We start from the raw sequence: 20369 nt of genomic DNA, 5'->3' as shown, positions 1-20369 counted from the left end.
GCCAGAAATGAATCTAAGTCTCAAGAGAATTGCAGATCATGGCAACAGAGCCAGACATAACAACTCAGAAAAGGAAAAAGTAAATCCAATACAAAATAATACCCCGGAGTCCAGCTACCACAAAGTAATAAGGAAAAGAACTTGAGAGAAAATTTAAAGACACAAACACATACAGTTGTCCTTCAGTATCCACCGCTCCAGGACCCCCTCAGATATCAAATGCTGTGGATGCTCAAGTTCTTCATATAAAATGGTATAGTATTTACATCTAACTGAAACACATCCTCCTGTATACTTTAAATCATTTCTGGATTACTTACAGTACTAATATAAATGCAATGTAAATAGGTGCCAATGCACAGCAAATTGAAGTTTTGCTTTTTGGAACTTTCTGGAATCTCTTTTCCTGAATACTTTCAGTCCATGGTTGGCTGACTCTGAGAATACAGAACCTGATGACACACAGGGCCAACTGCATTCCTGTCTCCTGTTTGGTCTATAAGCTAAGAGCCTGGTGAAGCTCCAGGTAGGGGATGCCAAGAATTATCCACCCAACTCAAGGTCCTAAAACAGAAGTCATTTACAGTCAAGGGAAAATCTGACAAAAACATAATACTTCAATGAAAGTTTTGCCTTGTTGATTACAGTGGTGGATTTTGTCATAAAACCTTTGAGGCAGAAGGAGTTGGAACCCTTGGTAGATCTAAAATAAAAGATCTGACTGAATTAACATTTTATTTTTAACAGGGAGCCTTTCCAGACACACAACGTTAAAGCAAAGGCACGCCCATGGGCTGATACATGGAAAAACAAATGGGGTCTTGTCCATACAATGAAATATTATTCAGCCAACAAAAAGGAATGAAGTACTGATTTATGCTATAGCATGGGGGAACCTTGAAAACATGATGCTAAGTGAAAGAAGTCAGACGCAAAAGGCCCTAAATTGTGACTCTTTTTATACGAAACGTCCAGAACAGACAAATCTATAAAGAAAGAGAGTAGGTTAGCTGCTAGGCACTGGGAGGTGAGGAGAATGGGAGTGACTGCTAACGGGTCTGGGATTTTGGGGAGATGATAAAATTGCCCCCAAACTAGATAGGGGTGATGACTGCAAAACTTTGTATTAAATACTTTAAAATGGTGCATTGTATGACATACAAATTATATTTCCATTTTTAAAAAGCCAAGTCCAACCTTTTAATTAGTTACAATGTGATACTCTTGAGTTTGCACTTCACTCCTTTCATATCTAGAGGAAATACGTCCTATGAGACGGGTGCCATGTTTTTTTTTAAGATTTATTTATTGGCTATGGTGGGTCTCCTTTGCTGTATGTGGGCTTTCTCTAGTTGTGGAGATTGGCGGCTACTCTCTAGTTGTGGGGCATGGGCTTCTCATTGAAGTGGCTTCTCTTGTTGAGGAGTACAGGCTCCAGGCATACAAGCTTCAGTAGTTGTGGCTCACGGGACTAGTTGCTCTGTGACATGTGAGATGTTCCCAGACCAGGGATTGAACCAGTATCTCTTGCATTGCAAGTCAGATTCTCAACCACTGGACCACTAGTGGAGCTCCCAGGCACCCTGTTTCATCCCATTGTATCCCTGGTAGTCACTATGTTTGCTAAATTAATGCAAACATTAATAGCAATGTTTCTTAAACTGGTCTCTTATACCAACATTTTTTGATTCCACATGCTTTTAAGAAAACTCATATGTAGATGTCCAGACTGAGTAGGGCTCTGGAGACAGACCACCTGGGTCAAATCCTTCCCAAACTAATTTCTAGCAACATGGCCGTGTGCACATTAATGGATCTCTCTGGGCTTCAGGCTCCTCATCCGTAAGAAGATAATGATAACAGCACCATGGGACTGTTGGGAGGATCAGATAGTTAAAACACATTCAGTGGTTACAACTTTTTCTGAAACACAGTAACTGTTGCAGATTGCAGCACTAATACAAAAATATCTATACACTGCATCTCAAACGTGTACTTTCCCAGTGACACTGCCATACTTCCCAGCAAGACACCTGCACACTTGAAGGTCATCACAGAATCCACAGAAAACACACCTTTTTCCTGACCATCAGAAGCCAAACTAATGTACTCTTTATGCACAATGACCTCTTCTCAGGTAAATTTACTTCCTGAAGTACCAAGAGGATCTTTACAGATACCTTTCCACCTGTCATAGGGTCCCTACAAGCCTATTAGGATGAAGCTGCAGCACATGTTTATCGCATCTGTTTCATCCGACTGCAAACTATTAAAATGAAACAATCAGTAGATAGCTTTTCCCCTGCATCCCTCCCCAGGTTTTATTAACAATGAATACAATTTTAAAATAACTGAGAAAATATTCTTAAACTTAGGCAAGTGTAAGACAAAATTCCGAACATGTCTTCAGAGATAGAGGTAGATAAGCGTGTAAGCACATTTTACAAATACAGTGTCTGCCAGCTCTTCTGTTACTGCAGATGAGTTTAGAAGTGAAGGCAGATTCAATTTCTATTCTCATTCACACCTCACCAGTAGGTATCAGGAATTACAAACCAAGTCGACTTAATGAATATGATGATATCCCTAGAGTTTGTCATACTGAAATAATTTTGTGTTTTCCAAAAACTTCATTTTGGTTTCCTCTGGCAAGGAAATGCTGTGTGTGTGTATGTGTGGTAGAGCCCAGATCCTTTAAACTACTCATATGCCGAAGATGTATCCCAAAGAATCAGTAACACAAAGCTCACTCATTTCCCTCAGGTCATGACATCACTTTGATGGTGGACACAGCAAATCTGGGTGTATAACAAAATGGAAATTATTCCTAGATTTTTTAAAAGCTAAATATACTTTAACAGCAAACTTGCAGGAACAGTACAGAAGATACACACCACTAGACACATGTATGTAAAGCAACTCAAAAGTGTACTGAACAGATGGAACCCACCATATGATTAACATACTGCAAAGCCCATTTAGTTGCCATCAACAAGAAACGTACTTGTTTTAAATATCATATGATACTGTTTATATTTGGAATTTTTTAAATGATGTAAATGAAATTACTCACAAAACAGAAATAGACTCACTGTCAAAAAACAAACTTATGGTTACCAAAGGGGAAAGGCGTGGAGAGAGGGATATATTAAGAGCAGTCATGTCTGAGTCTTTGCGACCCCATGGACTATATAGTCCCTGGAATTCTCTAGGCCAGAATACTGAAATGGGTAGCCTTTTCCTTCTCCAGCAGATCTTCCCAACCCAGGGATCAAACTGGGGTCTCCTGCATTGCAGGCGGATTCTTTACCAACTGAGCTATCAGAGAAGCCCAACACATAAACACTACTGTATATAAAACTGATAAACAATGGGTCTTACTGTATAGCACACGGAACAATACTTAATCTATAATGGAAAAGAACCTTTAAAAGAATATATATTTAATGTGTGTTTGTGTGAGTGTGTTAGTTGCTCAATTGTGTCCAATTCTTTGCAACCCCATGGATTGTAGCCTACCAGGCTCCTCTGTCCATGAAATTCTCCAGGCAAGAATAGTGGAGTGGGTTGCCATTCCATTCTCCATGGCATCTTCCTGATCCAGGGATTAAACCCTGTACTACAGGCAGTGCAGCGTCTGAGCCACCAGGGAAATGTGTGTGTGTGGTGTGTGTGTGTGTGCGCGTGTGTGTGTGTGTATACCTGAATCACCTAACCTATTATGGAAAAGGACCTAAAAAAGAATATATATATATATAACTGCATCACCGTTCTGTACACCTGAAATACAACTCTGTAAATCAACTATATTTCAATAAAAAATTTTTTGCCACTTTATTTTTTTAATTGGAGGATAATTGCTTTACAGAATTTTGTTGTTTTCTGTCATATATCAGCAAGAATCAGTCATCAGTTTAGTTCAGTTCAGTCGCTCAGTCGTGTCCAACTCTTTGCATTCCCATGAACTGCAGCACGCCAGGCCTCCCTGTCCATCACCAACTGCCGGAGTTCACTTAAACTCATGTCCATCGAGTCGGTGATGCCATCCAGCCATCTCATCCTCTGTTGTCCCCTTCTCCTCCTGCCCCCAATCCCTCCCAGCATCAGAGTCTTTTCCAATGAGTCAACTCTTCCCATGAGGTGGCCAAAGTACTGGAGTTTCAGCTTTAGCATCATTCCTTCCAAAGAACACCCAGGACTGATCTCCTTTAGAATGGATGGTTAGATCTCCTTGCTGTCCAAGGGACTCTCAAGAGTCTTCTTCAACATCACAGCTCAAAAGCATCAATTCTTCGGCGCTCAGCTTTCTTCGCAGTCCAACTCTCACATCCATACATGACCACTGGAAAAACCACAGCCTTGACTAGAAGGACCTTTGTTGCTAAAGTAATGTCTCCGCTTTTCAATATGCTATCTAGGTTGGTCATAACTTTCCTTTCAAGGAGTAAGCGTCTTTTAATTTCATGGCTGCAATCACCATCTGCAGTGATTTTGGAGCTCAGAAAAACAAAATTAGCCACTGTTTCCACTGTTTCCCCATCTATTTCCCATAAAGTGATGGGATCAGATGCCATGATCTTCGTTTTCTGAATGTTTAGCTTTAAGCCAACTTTTTCACTCTCCTCTTTCACTTTCATCAAGAGGCTTTTTACGAGCCATGGGTACACCCATATCAATAAAAAAAAATTTTTAAGACATTTGTTTTAAGAAAATCCAAATGCTGGCAATATTTTAACAGGTTTATTGTTATAAAATTCAACTTCTGAAACTTGCTTCCTGAAACATTCTGACCTGTGTTAATGTCTCTGCTTTTAATACTATTCTCAAACAAATGGAAATGGAAAAATTGCGACCCCTGATTTCTGCCCCCTATTTTTCCACTCAAAATCACACAGGTAGCTTTTGGCCCCGTGGGGGGAAAATGTAACATTTAGAACTATCAAACAAGAAGGTTTTTTGTTTTTTTTTTTAAGAATGTTTTCTGTCCTAGTAGGTTCTTAGGGATATTCTCGGTGTATGCAACATGCTGGGTCAATGTCCTTCGGCATAACTATGACACATTTGGCATGAATCGCTCACAGACTGGTGTCTTCTAGAAAGACAACCAGATGCCTCACTTGTCTCTTGCCAAGCATGGAGAGCTGCGCTCTGTAGATGCAGATCTGTACGGAAGATGGGTGTTTGGGACACTAGTCCACCATCTTTTCAGTCTGCTGGCCTTCCAAAATAAAGTTGCTATTTCTTGCCCCAACAGCTCGTTTCTTGATTATTGGCCTATCGTGCAGCAGGCAGTATGAACTCGGACTCAGTAACATTTACTCTCCACTTCTCACCTCTCTCCTAATTACATGTCTTTTTCTCCACCAGGAAGGCCAACCTCAATCCTTAAAATCCATTCATCCCCCACTGCACAGGCAAATGTTCCCTCTCTGAGAAACTTTGTCTGATCATCCAAACAGGAAGTAAAGTCTCCTCTCAAACTTTTCTACCACCTCCTATAAAACATGGACCTACTTATTTTGGTACTTGGTGGGTATTTGTCCAAGTCTTCTCCTTATTCTTCATTTTTCCTCCCAAGGTCATGCTAGTTCTATGCTGTATAATATTTGCTAAATGAATGATTTCCAACTGGTTCTATCTTTCTGTTTCCCACTTTTGATTTTTTTTCACTTAAATTATCCTAAGCCATTCAATTACATTATAACCCTAATATCTCATCATGAAAAGGTAAACAATTTCATGAAAGCCTTCTTTTGGCATTACATATGAATTTTGACTAGCTCAGTCAGTAAAGAATCTGCCTGCAGTGCAGGAGACCCAGGTTCAATCCCTGGGTTGGGAAGATCCCCTGGAGAAAGAAATGGCAACACACTCCAGTATCCTTGCCTGGAAAATCTCATAGACAGGGGAGCCTGGTGGGCTGCAGTCCATGGGGTCGCAAAGAGTCAGGCACGATTGAGCAACTAACAAACTAACACTTGCTTATGAATTTTGATGAGGCTTCCCTGGTGGCTCAGTGGAAAGAATCCCACTGCAAAGCAGGAGACCCAGGTTCAATTCCTTGGAGAAGCAAATGGCAATCCACTCCAGTATTCTTGTCTGAGGAATCTCATGGACAGAGGAGCCTGGCAGGCTACACAGTCCATGGGATTGTAAGAATCAGACATGACTTAGCATCTAAACAACTACCACCATGAATTCTGACATATATGTTTTACTTATGATAATTTTTAGTTACAAATTCCTCAGAACTTCCCTGGTGGTCCAGTGGTTAACACTCTGTGCTTCAAATACAAGGGCAAACAGTTCAATCCTTAGTCAGGAAACTAAGATCCCACATGCTCCATCGTGTGGCCAAAAAATTTTTTTCTTATTGGAAAAAAACATAAATTCCTTTTGTTTTTAATTTTTAAACATGTGTCTTCTTTCATGATTAGGGTAAAAGATTTCATCAAGGAAAAAAAAGTGAATAAGACAGCTGAAATACCTAACTGGAGAAAAGAATGGCTACCCATTCCAGTATTCTTGCCTAGAGAATTCCATGGACAGAGGAGCCTGGCAGACTATGGTCCATGGGGTCACAAAGAGTTGGACGTGACTGAGCAACTAACATAACCCTTTAACTAAAATTTAGCCAAAGGTGTAACAGCAACTTTCAAGTTGAAAGTACAAACTGCATTAAACTTTTCTCGGCTTGCCTTCCACATCAGTTCATTTGCAAATCTCTTAGTGAAGCCAAGGGGAACAAAACACAAGATAAAGAAGAAAAAAAAAAGAAGGCTAGATATTTTTATTTAATGAAAGTGCATGTTATGAAATTTTAAAAAGCGAGAGCATGGCAAGCAGCAAAGAAAATTCTCATTTCCTCCTTCTAAGCTTATTTACTTTCTAGCAAAATACATTGTCTCAACTCCCAGGCTGAAGGAAAATCATCTTAGATATAAGAAATTATCGTGGGAAGTCATTAAGCTGTCACACACGAGCTGAATGTTCCTACCACATTGCTTATCAAAGAGAACCATAAAATGCACCCACTCCATACGCCCCTGCAAGCAGAAACCAAATGCTTTGCCAAAATGGTTGGATAGAGAGATCAAAGAAGCTTTAATAGAAAATCAGCGTCTAACTCAAACCATCCTGCAGCTAAAACAGAATCTTAGCCTGTCAACACACAAAGGAAACATCAGCACAGAAAGTTCTTTCATTCTTTAATTAAACGCCCCTATGATGCTGCCAATGAACCAGGTGCTATGCCAAGTATTCGCTTATTCTGGCCTCAAAGGAAACTATGAGGCAGGTAGTGTTTTCTGAGTCATGCCCACTTTACAGATGGAGAAACTGAGGCCCAGAGCAGTGAAGGGTACCCAGCTAGCATGCAATCACTCTATTACCCAGCCATGCAGAACTACCCTTTGCCTGACAGGGATGATTCGATCTTGTTCTAAAGATGTTAACAAACTTGCCAGCAGTAAGAAGTAATGAAGGATTAAGTAGATTTAACAGGGGACTGGGATCTTACTGTTTGAAATGTTCTTGTTAAGAATGATCACTTTATTTTTTAGATGTGTAACATACACAGCACCACCATTTTTTAAAAAGCAATCTAAGAACACTCTCTCTGTGTGCGTGCTAAATCATTTCAGTCATGTCCGACTCTTTGCGGCCCTGTGGGCTGTAGCCTTCCAGGCTTCTCTGTTCATGGGATTCTCTGGACAAGAATACTGGAGTGGGTTACCATGCCCTCCTCTGGGTTATCTTCCCAACCCAGGGATCGAAACTGCGTCTCTTATATCTTCTACATTGGCAGGTGGATTCTTTACCACTAGTGCCACCTGGGAAGAACAACATTCTGCTGCTGCTGCTGCTAAGTCGCTTCAGTCGTGTCCGACTCTGTGCGACCCCATAGATGGCAGCACACCAGGCTCCTCCATCCATAGGATTCTCCAGGCAAGAGTACTGGAGTGGGGTGCCATTGCCTTCTCCGAACATACACTCTAGTATTTTATAAATGGTTGGTAGAGAGATGAGTGTCGATTAAAAAGGAGAGCAATAATATTCCAAAGAGGAGGGTGATAACTGCCTTCTGAGCTGGACCATGGAACATGGTAGGAACAAACGTGAATGTTATATGCAGCCCAGCCCATGGGCTCCCCTGTCCTGGCAGATACACCTCCAGTCTAGAGTTACCTGCCCTCGTCTCTCTTCCTAACCAGACCTCATGTCCACTCAGGCAGGGGCCAAGTCTATTCTATTCTCTGGGACTAAACATAAGGGCCACATTGATATCCATTAAGTGACCTACAAAAGTATTTGGTTCTTGTCTGATCGTTCATACAAACAAATTGGTAATTTGCATATGCCATGATCATCAGTTTTCTGCTTTGAATATTTGGCTTCCATTTCACCTCTTCTGCTTCCCCTGTGCATCTTCTCACTTCTGCCCCCTGGGTGTGGTCTGATGGAAGTGGAATTAGGTGCCTGGTCCTCTCCTTACAAAATGGCAGAGGTAACCCACGGCAGACCATGGACCTTGAAGGGAATGACCCAGAGACTAAGAAACGGATGCAGTCAAACCTGGTCTTCAGCCTCCCCAACAATTCTCTTAGAAGCTCTTATCATCTCCTAATACATGTCCTTGCACTGAAGTTGGTCTGAGGCTGCAGCCCAGGGGCACAGGCTGAGCTGTGTAGCTTCTTCACTGGGATCTCCTATCTGACCAGGCTGCATGCAGAGACACGTACAAAGAGAGCAGGAATCACTGCTGTATGCACTGTGAGCACACCCTAAAAGCAGACTGAGCTCTTTCTCAAGACATATTCACTAACCGAGTCAATGCAATTTTGTTCTAAGAAGCCCTGCACATGACCCAGAAAGGCTACAGTCCTTCTAAAGGGTGCAATTTAGACTTAAAGTGTTTATTCAGTCATTGAGCTTAGCAGTTAACAAAGAAAAAAAAAATGAATGGAAGAAGAGTGTATTCACATCAGATGTCAAAAATAATTGTAGTACTTGGGTGTTTAATCCGCTCTAAGAGATAATGGTTAAAAGATGAATTGCAATGTGTCCCAAGATTTGACCTCTGACCCACTTCTCAAATTCATTTCCAAAAGATCAGTGTATTAACCCATAACACTGTAGCAAAGATTCAATGTCAAGTGTAAAACCCTTTTAGTCTCCTCCTACTTCTGTATTCAAAAGTGGTGTTAAATTGAATTCTTGACACTGAAAACTGATAGATGCCTAGAAATCCTGTAAGGATAATAGGGAAGAGCTTGTTTGAGTTGAGTGGTCAAGAGAAGCATGTCGAAGCCAGGCCACAATCCGGGGAGGGAATCTCATTAAGGAAGCAGCCAATGCATTGGCTTTCAAGAGGGAGTATGTCTAGGGGCCACACACACACATACACAAACACACAACCATCCAGTGTGGCCCAAGTCAGTGTTTTCCAAACTTTGAATCATGGAGCACATCATGAAATCAATCTTGGAATAAAAATAGGCACTGTTTTAATGACATGAAATATCAAAGCAGAGGCATGGAACAGGTTTTTAAAGAAATATCAGAGTGTGTGAAATACATGAAGTAAGAGGATTATTTAATTAAGCTTGTTTCTGGTGTGTGTGGTGGGTCACCATGTAAAATGTGCTGGAGTTGGCTTTACTTGCTGTCTGATAATTTGAAACTGGCCATGGGAAAACCTTTCTATAGAAATAGGCAAATAGGGCTTTTATAAAATAGGGCTTGGGATTTCCCTGTTGGTCCAATGGTTAAGACTTCGCCTTCTAATACAGAGGGTGCAGGTTCAATCCTGGTCAGGGAGCTTAAAAAAAAACCCCAAAGAACATAAAACAGAAGTAATACTGCAACAGGTTTAATAAAGACTTTTAAAATGGTCCACATCAAAAAGATTTTTTTAAAAAATAGGGTTTACCACCTTGCCCATCCCAACAGAACCAGTTGTTCAACACTGACCAGCATACCACTGGTTATGGAGAAAAAGCAAAGAAACATATAACACTTAAGAGATACTAGTTTATCTGAATTATTGGAGGATATGAAATGTGTGTCTACATATCAATATATTGGTTTTATATCTTCTGAGGAACTCACTGGTGGTCTGCATTTTCATTGTTAGGGGTTCAGGTTCAATCCCTGGTTGAGGAACTGAGATCTCACAAATCGGGCAGTATAACCAAAAAAAAAGAAAAGAAAACTTTTGTAGGGAAGAGGGAGCCAAGAAGGAAACAAGTGGTTTGAATTTGTGACTAATCATATTCAGTGCTGCCTTAGTATTTCAGAAACTCAAATTATTCTGTCTACTAAGACAACACTAAGGTGTTTGTGATGGTGGCTACTGATTCTCTTTAGATTTGATAAAGACCCATTAGAAGGCGAGGATATTGCTAGGGGCTGAATGTTTGTGTCCCCCTTAAAATTTACACACTGAAATCTTAATCCCCAAGGTGATGATATTTGGGAGCGTAGATCTTTGGGAAGTGATGCAGGAACCCTCATGAATGGGACTGGCATTCTGATAAAAGATCCTAGAGAGCTCCGAGGACTCAGCAAGCAAGGAAGAGCATTCTGGACTTCCTAGGTGGTCCAGTGGTAAAGAATTCGCCTGCCAATGCAGGGGACATGGGTTCGATCCCTGGTCTGGGAAGATTCCACATGCCTCAACAGCTAAGCCTATGCACCACGACTACTGAGCCCTCCCTTGAGAATGCTCTGCAACAAGCAAAGCCACCACAGTGAGAAACCTGGGCACTGCAACTAGAGAGTAGCCTCTGCCTGCTGAAACTAGAGAAAGTCTGTATGCAGCAATGAAGATCCAGTCTAGCCAAAAACTGAAGGAAAAAAATAGATGAAGAGTACCCTCAGAAGAAAATGACCCGGCTGGCACTTTCACCTTGGACTCAAAGCCTCCAGAACGTCAGAAATAAATTTGTTGTTTCTTAGCCACCTCGTCTGCGGTACATGGTTATAGCCACCCATATGGACCAAGACAAAGAAACAGGAATCAGGTCCCAAATGCTCACTTCTGCATTCAGGTCTGTGCAAGCCTGAGAAGGCAGCCACATCCCCGGAGGCAGAGTTAGATTTGGAAGATCCAGTTTCTCTGGTCGGTGGAGGAGAAGTGAGCAGATCCCAGGAAATTTCCAGACTGAGTAGGGCCCTGGCACAGTGCCAGATGCTTACAACTGGTTTTTCCAAGTGGCAAATTTGCAACCTAAGATGCCTTCCTCCGTTTCCTAGAGGGTTTTTAATTACAGATAGTGGAGCACCTTGTGGAAGAAGTGCTTGAGAATTATTACTAATTCATGGCAAAGAACTTAAGGACCAGTAACTCTCAGCTCATAACCCTTCACAGCCCTTCACTCAAGAGCTCCCTTTCCAGGCTCCTCTTTCGCTTTTATTCCCTTGCTGCTTTGCTTTCCTGGCTCCACCCACACAAACTAAGTCAGTGGCTGAAGATGCAGCTTCAGAAGGGAGCTCCAGGGGCCTCAGGGCTGGGACATTCTACGAGACTTGTTCTGGACCTGCATTGGCTCAGGAAGAAATACATCCTCAGGTATGTCAGAGATGTATTAGACGAGCTTGGAAAAAGGGAGGAGAAAAAGGGAAAGGAGAAATTCCACTAGAAATTGTGGCAGCACTAAAGCTTCCCAAGACACGACTTTCCCAGGGTCCCCGTAAACCTTCTTTGTCTCGGCCAGCTCAAGTCACCATCTGTTTCCTGATTCTCATCAGGCAAAGTCATGAGTCAAAGTCAGTGCCTCCCTCTGGAAGTTACAAAAAAAGGAAATACAGGGACTTCCCTGGTGGTCCAGTGGTTAAGCATCCACGGGCCAACGCAGGGGACATGGAGTCCATCCCTGGTTCAGAAGGATTCCACATGCCGCAAGGCAACTGAGCCCCCAGGTCACAACTACTGAGCCCTCAGGCCTAGGGCCCACGCTCTGCAACAAGAGAGTAGCCTCTGCTTGCTGCAACTAGAGAAAGCCCATGGGAAGCAAAGAAGACTCATGTGATCAAAACAAATAAATAAATACAACTTCTAAAAAAAGAAAGAAAATACAGAGATGCATTTTGTAGGACCAACAAGGCAAAGAGAGAGAGAAAGAGTGTGGACGCACATGAATGTTTATCTAGCTAGTTGCAAACACTTAAAAATTTCACACACGCATACATACATTTTTTTTTTAAAGGAATAAAAAGGCCTCTGGGCTGTGACTTCTCTTGGAAGGTTGACAAGGGAGCCTGCATCTCTGGATGCAAATCCTGCTGTGGCTGAATCATGCTCCCAGTCAGTCATGCCACAGTTTGCCACAGTCTCCACCCTCCCCTACTGTCTCCCAACCCAGAGCCCGAGAGTGTAATTTCTTTGCAGTGAAATGAGGAGGAAGGAAACACAATTTTTACAATCAATCACTGTTCTTTCAAAAGTAGGCCAACTAAAGTTAGAGGGAAGCTTGAATGCTTCAAAAACAAATGGGAAAATATGGTTCTTTCCCCTGGGGATAGAAAAGCCTTCCTAACTGTTTAGAAAATAAAAACAACTGGGGCTTCCCTGGTGGTCCAGCGGTTAAGAATCTGCCTTCCAATACAGAGGACGTGGGTTTGATACCGGTTGAGATCCCACATGCCTCGGAGCAACTAAGCCCTCTCATTACAACTACTTGGCCCTGTACTACAACTTGAGAGTCCCAGCGCCATAACAAAGCCCTGTGTCAAACGAAGACCTGACACGGCCACAAGAAAGCAAAAACAAAAGAAGTGCCTCTTCCAAGAGACCATGACTTAGAAAGTCTCTATGAAACCAACGGCGTCCCTGTCTCGTAGGCAGGTGAGTTGAACAGGAAGGTGCTAACAGATGCAGGAAACAACACGTGCCCTAGCCGCTCCCTCTTCTCTGACTCCAGTACCAGCTACAATGCTGCCTCGGTCTCTGTGTTCCTGGAAAAGCATTTCTGGCACATGTTTAGTGCTATACTTTGAAGTTTGCCACCTCTCTCCAGGCTTCCTTAAAAGGAAGCGTGACAGAAAAAGTCAAACAGAGAAATCAGGTCGTCATTAGGCCAGAGTTGTTTGTGAACATTTTTCTCCACCAAGTATTGTCCTTCTGGTATTTCTGCCTCCAGATACACTGTGTGTGTGCGTGCGTGTGCACATGTGCTCAATCATGTCCAACTCTTTGCAACCCCAAGGACTGTAGCCCACCAGGCTCCTCTATCCAGGAGATTTTTTTCAGGCAAGACTACCAGAATGAGCTGCCGTTTCCTCCTCCAGAGGATCTTCCTGATCCAGGGTTCAAACCTGCATCTCCCAGGCACACTGAGTCTTCATAAAAACTGTTTCCCAAACTGGCTATTTGCGTACTTTTGCAATTCATCACATCTGTGCCCCCTCTTTACTATTGTTTATTTAGTACTTTTGTGAAATAAATTCATTTTATGTGAAATAAATTCATTTCATTAATCAACTGATTTTTAAAGGAAATTTTCAGAGTTGGAAAACCAGTATCATGCATCATAAGTGGAACCAAACCAGAAAAACAAAAGCAGTGAGAAGGAAAGCCACATCACTAAATTCTTTCAAGATAGCTGCTGCTGCCACGGCTCTAAGCTTGCAGCCTTCTCTCTTGGTTAGCAAGAATCTCAGTATCAAATTAAAACTTTTTCAATTACGCTGTTCAAACAGAAGGACATAAGAGAATTAAAATAATAATAATAGTAATAGCTTTGCCACTATGTGACTTAACATTCATTAGTGCACTGGGAATTATCTTGCTAACCATCTAAAAGCTGGCCCTGAGCCTGCGTGTGATGTGTGTATGTGCGTGCAGGTGTGTATATGTGAGTGCCTCTTATACTAAGAAACGACATGGATGGTGGGGTGATTCATCTTCCATGTGGCAACCAGTGCGGCCCCACAAATTCTAGCTCTTGGTGTATGTTTTAGGCGAGGGGGCCTTTCTCCAGGTAAATGTAGTATTCCAGAGGTCTTTAGAATACTGAGAAAAGCCTGCCATTTCCACTGCATACCTCATGGGTCCCTAGGGAACTAGTAAACTGACAAGATGAGAAATGACAGGATAGAAAAAGGATGTCACGAATGCACTTAACATGCCCAGACTCAGCCTGCTAGGCAGAAGGGAAAGGCAGTGGGAGATGCCGTTCATGGGAACAGAAGACGCAGCCCTGATACAGACACCCCATGAAGAGAAAACAAGACATCCTTACTACAGGGTTACATCCTAACTGGTGGGATGAGAGTTCTGTTTTCTAAACTGCTTGGACAGAGCCAATCAACATTTGCTTTCACGAGATGACCATTGTTGCCACCCAGACTCTCTGAGTCCTGAGCGCTTGGAATTGACTCTACGGAGGCGGGGACCTCTCTGGTGGTCCAGTGGTTGGGAGTGCACCTGCCAACACAGGGGACGTGAGTTCAATCCCTGGTCCGAGAACTAAGATCCCACATTTCACGAGGCAACTAAACCTGTGCTCTGCCACAAAGGAAGCCACCGCAGTGAGAAGCCCTCACACCACAACTAGAGAGTAGCCCCTGTTCACAGTAACTAGAGAAAGTCCCTGCAGAAAAGAAGAGCTCAACAAAGATCAGCTTAGCCAAAGGTAAAATAAAACAACAAAAAAAGCACAGCCTTGGTAACAACTGAAAAAAAAAGAATCGACTCCGTAACAGATCACCTGCTTCCTCCAGATCTGCCAAAGGGGAGCGGGGGTGTCCAGAGTCCCAGGAGATGAGAGGCAGCACCCCCAAGCCCTTCCACGGACCTCTGTTCCCCAGACGATGGCCACGGTCAGCCAAGGACATCCCCCAGTGAAGACTTTATTTCTCGTGCTTATAGATTCTTATTCTCCACCCTACTTGGCTTCTAACTGCATGTCAATTACCTAATCCAGTGCTAGGGTAAACAGCTCCAAGTCTGTTGAGCACTTTCAATGAGTTTCAAAGATGATCTGGACCACATGTAACATCTATCTTATATGCCGACTTAGACAAACTTTCTTTATATGCCTCTAGTCCTGAGAGAATCCATTACTTACCCTTTGTAGCATTAACTTAATTGTAAAGACTTATAAAGCACCATCATCTCTAACCTTGATCTGGTGTTCATTTTTTAGAAGGCAAACAGGCTTTATTTGCTTAAGAAAGAAATCACATATGGGTAAGAAAAGCAACTAATTTTACAAAATGTCTCAGAATGGAGGAAAATAGAAATGAGATCAAGGCTCACAGCAAATCAACTTACTTCAGGACCAACAATAACCATGTAAACATTGGCCTCTTCTTGATGCCATTCTTGGGGAGAAAAAAGAAAGAAAAAGACTTTTAGAATGGTTTTAAGTCACAGCTGAAAACATAAGTCAGTTCAGTATTAATTGTGCTACAATATAAATTCTTTCATATCATTTTTGCTTCCATATTAGTCAACTTATAATTATTTGACATGTAAGTATTGGACATTTTATGGTTTAAAGGAAAAAATTTTTTTCTAGACCATCACATATTATTCAGATATCTAATTTATTAGGTAGTGAGGATGCATATGCCATCGTAACTCAATATGGACTTTAGTATCCACTGCAGTCTATAGACGAACTCAAGCAGGGCAACAAAACACCAAATGTATGATACAAATCGGCATGTGTAAATTATTTCCAGGTAAAATTATTTTAGGCTTATCATTATTGGCTATTTTTTATGACTTTCTCAGAAGCTGAGAAGATCCTTTGGAGAAAAGAAATGGGAACCCACTCCAGTATTCTTGACTGGGAAATCCCATGGACAGAGGAGCCTGGTGGGATTGCATGGGATTGCAAAAAAGTCAGACATGACTGGGCGACTAAACAACAACAGCGAAACGGAAGCCGAGGTTACAGGAAAGCAGAAAACAACTGAAATGACTACACGGTGTGATTATTTTTCTGGTTGTTTCCAAAGCAATAGTCTAGAAACAGTTCTGCTGGTGGGCAAAAAAAAAAAAAAAGAGAAATCTCAAAGTCCTAAGGAGAGATTTTTGAAGATGGGAACCCCAGGGGAATCCCGCAGGTGAAGGGTCACCCAAGAACACATACCGGAGAATGCATCCACCAAATAGAGAGGGTCTTTCACTTGTCTGAGTCCACAGATCAGGAGAAACACGTGTAGATTGTCAGCACTTTGGTTAATCTCTGCAACAGAAGAGTTCAGGGTATATTCAAAGGAGAGAACGCAGCTCCATGACCTGATGACAATGAAAGGTCAGAAGCTGTTCGGCTTTGCCCTTTCAGCCAGCTGTGCCCATACCAAACCTTTATTTTCACTTCACTATATGAACTAACAGTTCTTCTGATGGCTTAACCTGAGCTGAGCCTGGCCTAATAAACATAAAGGTACTGCCCACTGCAATGCAGGGGGAGGGGGCAACAGAGAACTGACTCAGTTATTACTGAAATGTCAGCCATCAGTCATAGAAAATATTTCAGTGAAATCCCAGTTAAAAAGAATGTCTTCTTTATGAAATCAGAAAAACGGTTTATATAGGAATGTCCTCTTAAGTTCATATATTAGTACATATACACACCCCTAGATAGAGAAACATTTTGGTTTGCCATTTGAAAGCTATCATGTAAGACTGGGGCTTCCCCAGAGGTGCTAGTGGTAAAGAACCAGCCTGCCAGCGCAGAAGACTTAAGAGACATGGGTTTGATCCCTGGGTCAGGAAGATTCTCTGGAGAAGGGAATGGCTACCCACTCCAGTATTCTTGCCTGGAAAATGCCATGAACTGTAGTCCACCAGGCTCCTAGGGCAACAGTCCATGGGGCCACAGAGTCTAACACAACTGAGCACACACACACACACACACACACACACACACACACAAGTAAAATACATTCTTTGTGGTCCCTTTCAACAAAAGGTGGAACCCATTTTCCCACCCCTAGATACTGGGCTCACCTGGTGACTTGCATTAATTACACAGCAAGGGGGGACTTCCCTAGTGGTCCAGTGGCTAAGACTCTGAGCTCCCAGTACAGGAGGTCGGGATTTGATCCCTGGTCAGGGAACTAGATCCCACATTTCGCAACTAAGACTCAGTGTAGCCAAATGAAATTATATTTTAAAAATAACAGAGCAAGTGGAAGTGATTCCCAAGTCTTGGTCTTGAAGGCTGGTGTCCAGTGCCCTCACCCGTTGGGACACGTGAGCATGCATGTTAAGTCGCTTCAGTTGTGTCAAATTTGTGATCTTAGAGACTGTAGCCCTCTAGGCTCCTCTTGTCCATGGTATTCTCCAGGCGAGAATCCTAGAGCGGGTTGCCAGGCCCTCCTCCAGGGGATCTTCCCGATCCAAGAACTGAACCTGCGTTTCCTGTGTTGCAGGCAGATGTTTTACCCACCGAGCCATCTGGGAAGCCCCCACCCATTGGGACACCACTGCCTCATAGTCAGGCTGGGCTGCCTCCTTACGAGTATACTTGGAGGAGAGAGACTCAGACACTCATGCAGGACCTTTCAGGCCTCAGCCTAACTTACAAGTGAGCCCAATACACACAGAGGAAGCAGAGATGAGCCAAGTCCAAACTGTGCGTGTGTGCTAAGTCGCTTCAGTCATGTCTGACTCTTTGCGACCCTACGGACTGTGGCCTGCCAGGTTCCTCTGTCCATGGAATTCTCCAGGCAAGAATACTGGAAAGTGAAAAGAAAGTGAAAGTGAAGTCGCTCAGTTGTGTGTCCAACTCTTTTTGACTCCTTGGATTGTAGCCCACCAGGCTCCTCCATCCATGAGATTTTCCAGGCAAGAATACTGGAGTGGGTTGCCATGCCCTTCTCCAGGGGATCTTCCCAACCCAGGGATCAAACCCAGGTCTCTTGCATTGCAGGCAGATTCTTTACCATCTTAGCCACCAGGAAAGCCCCAAGTCTAAACCACCGACCCACAAAATCATAACAAAATACATTGTGGTTGTTTTAAGTCATCATATCTGAGGTGGTTTGTTACACAGCCATATCACAGGGTCAACAGACTGTATTAATATCATTAACCCAAGTGAACCTAAAACTTCATCATTTGCAAATGCATGTAACTGGACATAAAACCATGCAAGGAGAATGTGTTCATTCATACATTTCATTTCATTTATCCAGTTCTCTTTTTGTTGTACTCTTCTGGTTTTGTTTTGTTTTGTTTTGTTGACCACACTGCATGGTATGTGGGTATGTGGGTATGGTCGGGTAAGGTATGGGTATGTGGGTATGGCTGGGGTCTCCCCAACCAGGGACTAAATTCGTGTCCCCTGCCGTGGAAGCACAGAGTCCTAACCACTAGACTGCCAGGGAAGTCCCCTCATTCATCGAATTCTCAATGGAAACAAGTTCATTTCCTCTGTGACTTTTTTCTCTTTTCTTTAATCTTTTGGTCATGCCTTAAAGCATGTAGGGTCTTAGTTAGCCAACTAGAGATTGAACTCGCTTTCCCTTCATTGGAAGTGTAGAGTCTTAACCACTGGACTGCCAGGGAAATCCCTCCTCTGTGCTTTTTTTAGTAACATAATTAGAATAAATGTAATAAGATACATTGAGAGCACTCTGACACAATCACAAAAGCTAATAATAATAATGCATAACTAGCTCTGGAGAAAATTTTAACTGAAATGTTGAGATTCAGATGTTCTCTTAGAAAACCCTTAAACCTCTTAAGAAAAGCAGGTTTGGAAGACCCTTGGAAAAAAGTGATCTTCGACGTATCTGTACCCCAGGGTCCCTAGGGAAGTCAACCTTGTAAGAAAATAATCCATAATCAGTAACATTGATCTTTAGAATGTTTTGTGACTTATATTGCCACCCTGCACACATGAGATATAACTGTTTACACACACAGACACACAGATATACACATACACAGTATGGTCTCAAAGAATAATTTAGACATATTACATACCAGGCACTCTGATATTTTCTATTCCATTTCACTCCATTTTTTAAAAGTGCTGGTACCCAACTCACTAAACTGAGTTTGAGATCCTCCTTGCCCTTTACCTCCCCGACCTACTAGACTCTAGAAGAAGACAGAGTTAATCCCATATCCCCTTGCTTCTCTTCCCCCACTTCTTCATGGGCTGGAGATTAAATGTCACAGGAATTTAGAAAAGGACATTAGAACAGGATCAAACAAAGAACCAAATGCTTTGTCTTATTTTAGGAATTTTTTAAAAACAAATTTTAAATTAAATGCAGAGACAGCACCTGGGTTTGAGAGCTTATGTGCATTTTTCAGATATACCAATATCATTTTCAGGAAATGAAGTTCAAAAATCCTGATCAAACAACCAAGGTCTCAGGCCCACCTCGGGAGTGCATCAATCTGGAGTAATTCCATTTCAGCCTCTCCTGGGGAAATGTACTATGTTCATTCTCAGATTTTAAACAAGAACAAAACAGACTGGCCCGTAGAGGTTTGGAGGTCAGGCACAGACCCACCTAAACTTTTCAGTGGATTTCATCTCCTCATTTTAACACGAAACTTATTTTTCTTCTCTTGACTTTTCCTCTAAGATCCAGGATTCACATGAACCAAGGTTTGAACCCATCCTTTAAACACCCATTTACGTGTCTTTCCGACATTACCATTTCCTGGAGAATGGTATTTTTATCTTGTAAACAAAATGTGTCATTTTCATGGTCTGACACCATGTCGGTCGCGACAGACTAAACACCACACTCCAAGTCTTCTAAGTTTGTTCCAGAACAGAAACCCAATCCTTCTTAAAGTCACTTTCTTTGCTGCTTTCTATTCCAGCAGCTCTTTTTTTGTTGGGGTGGTTTTTTTTTTTTTTTCCTTGTTATTATAGGGAGAAAAAAATTCAAGAACTTCTGCTGAGTGATCAGACTTAGTGAATGTTAAGTTGAAAAATCTGTTTTGGGGGGCTGTGAATGCAAAAAGAGATCTAATAACAGGAATTCTCCATCTGAAAAACAAGTGAGTTTTCCTCAGAGCAGCCTGAGGAAGGAAAATATGACCATCTGAGTTGGCATGTTAGAGTATCCATATAGGAATACTGAGTTTTAAAGGAGAGAGAAAATCAAATAAACAACGAAAATAAAAATAAAGTGAGAATAAAACCCAAGAAGGTGTGGCCAGGTCAAGTTTAAGTTTTTACAGTTTCAGGATTGATGACCTTCGAGGCACCATTACTCTACATGCATTAGTTACTGGTATTTAAAAACAAAAATTAGAACTTCCCCAGTGGTCCAGTGGTTAAGACTGCATACCCAGTGCAGAGGGGACTGGGTTCGAACCCTAGTCAAAGAACTAGATCCCACATGCTGCAACTAAGCCGTATGGTGCAACTAAGATCAAA

General features: G+C 42.2%; 1 protein-coding gene across 3 annotated transcripts in view; it reads right to left on the bottom strand.

Moving 5' to 3' along the window:
* The window catches only part of GLT1D1 (glycosyltransferase 1 domain containing 1), a 116832-nt gene that overhangs the window by 35731 nt on the left and 60732 nt on the right, over positions 1-20369 (bottom strand). For all 3 annotated transcript variants that reach the window (XM_018061410.1, XM_018061411.1, XM_018061412.1), the window contains 2 exons: positions 16104-16199; positions 15278-15327 (listed from right to left, as the gene is read on the bottom strand). In XM_018061410.1, the coding sequence (XP_017916899.1) occupies positions 15278-15327; positions 16104-16199 (146 nt within the window). The remainder of the gene's footprint in view (positions 1-15277; positions 15328-16103; positions 16200-20369) is intronic.

The sequence above is a fragment of the Capra hircus genome, chromosome 17 (genome assembly GCF_001704415.2).
Source record: "Capra hircus breed San Clemente chromosome 17, ASM170441v1, whole genome shotgun sequence".
In the NCBI taxonomy this organism is placed as follows: domain Eukaryota; kingdom Metazoa; phylum Chordata; class Mammalia; order Artiodactyla; family Bovidae; genus Capra; species Capra hircus.
The sequence above is the reverse complement of the archived record's forward strand: the minus strand, read 5'-3'. Positions and strand labels throughout refer to the sequence as shown.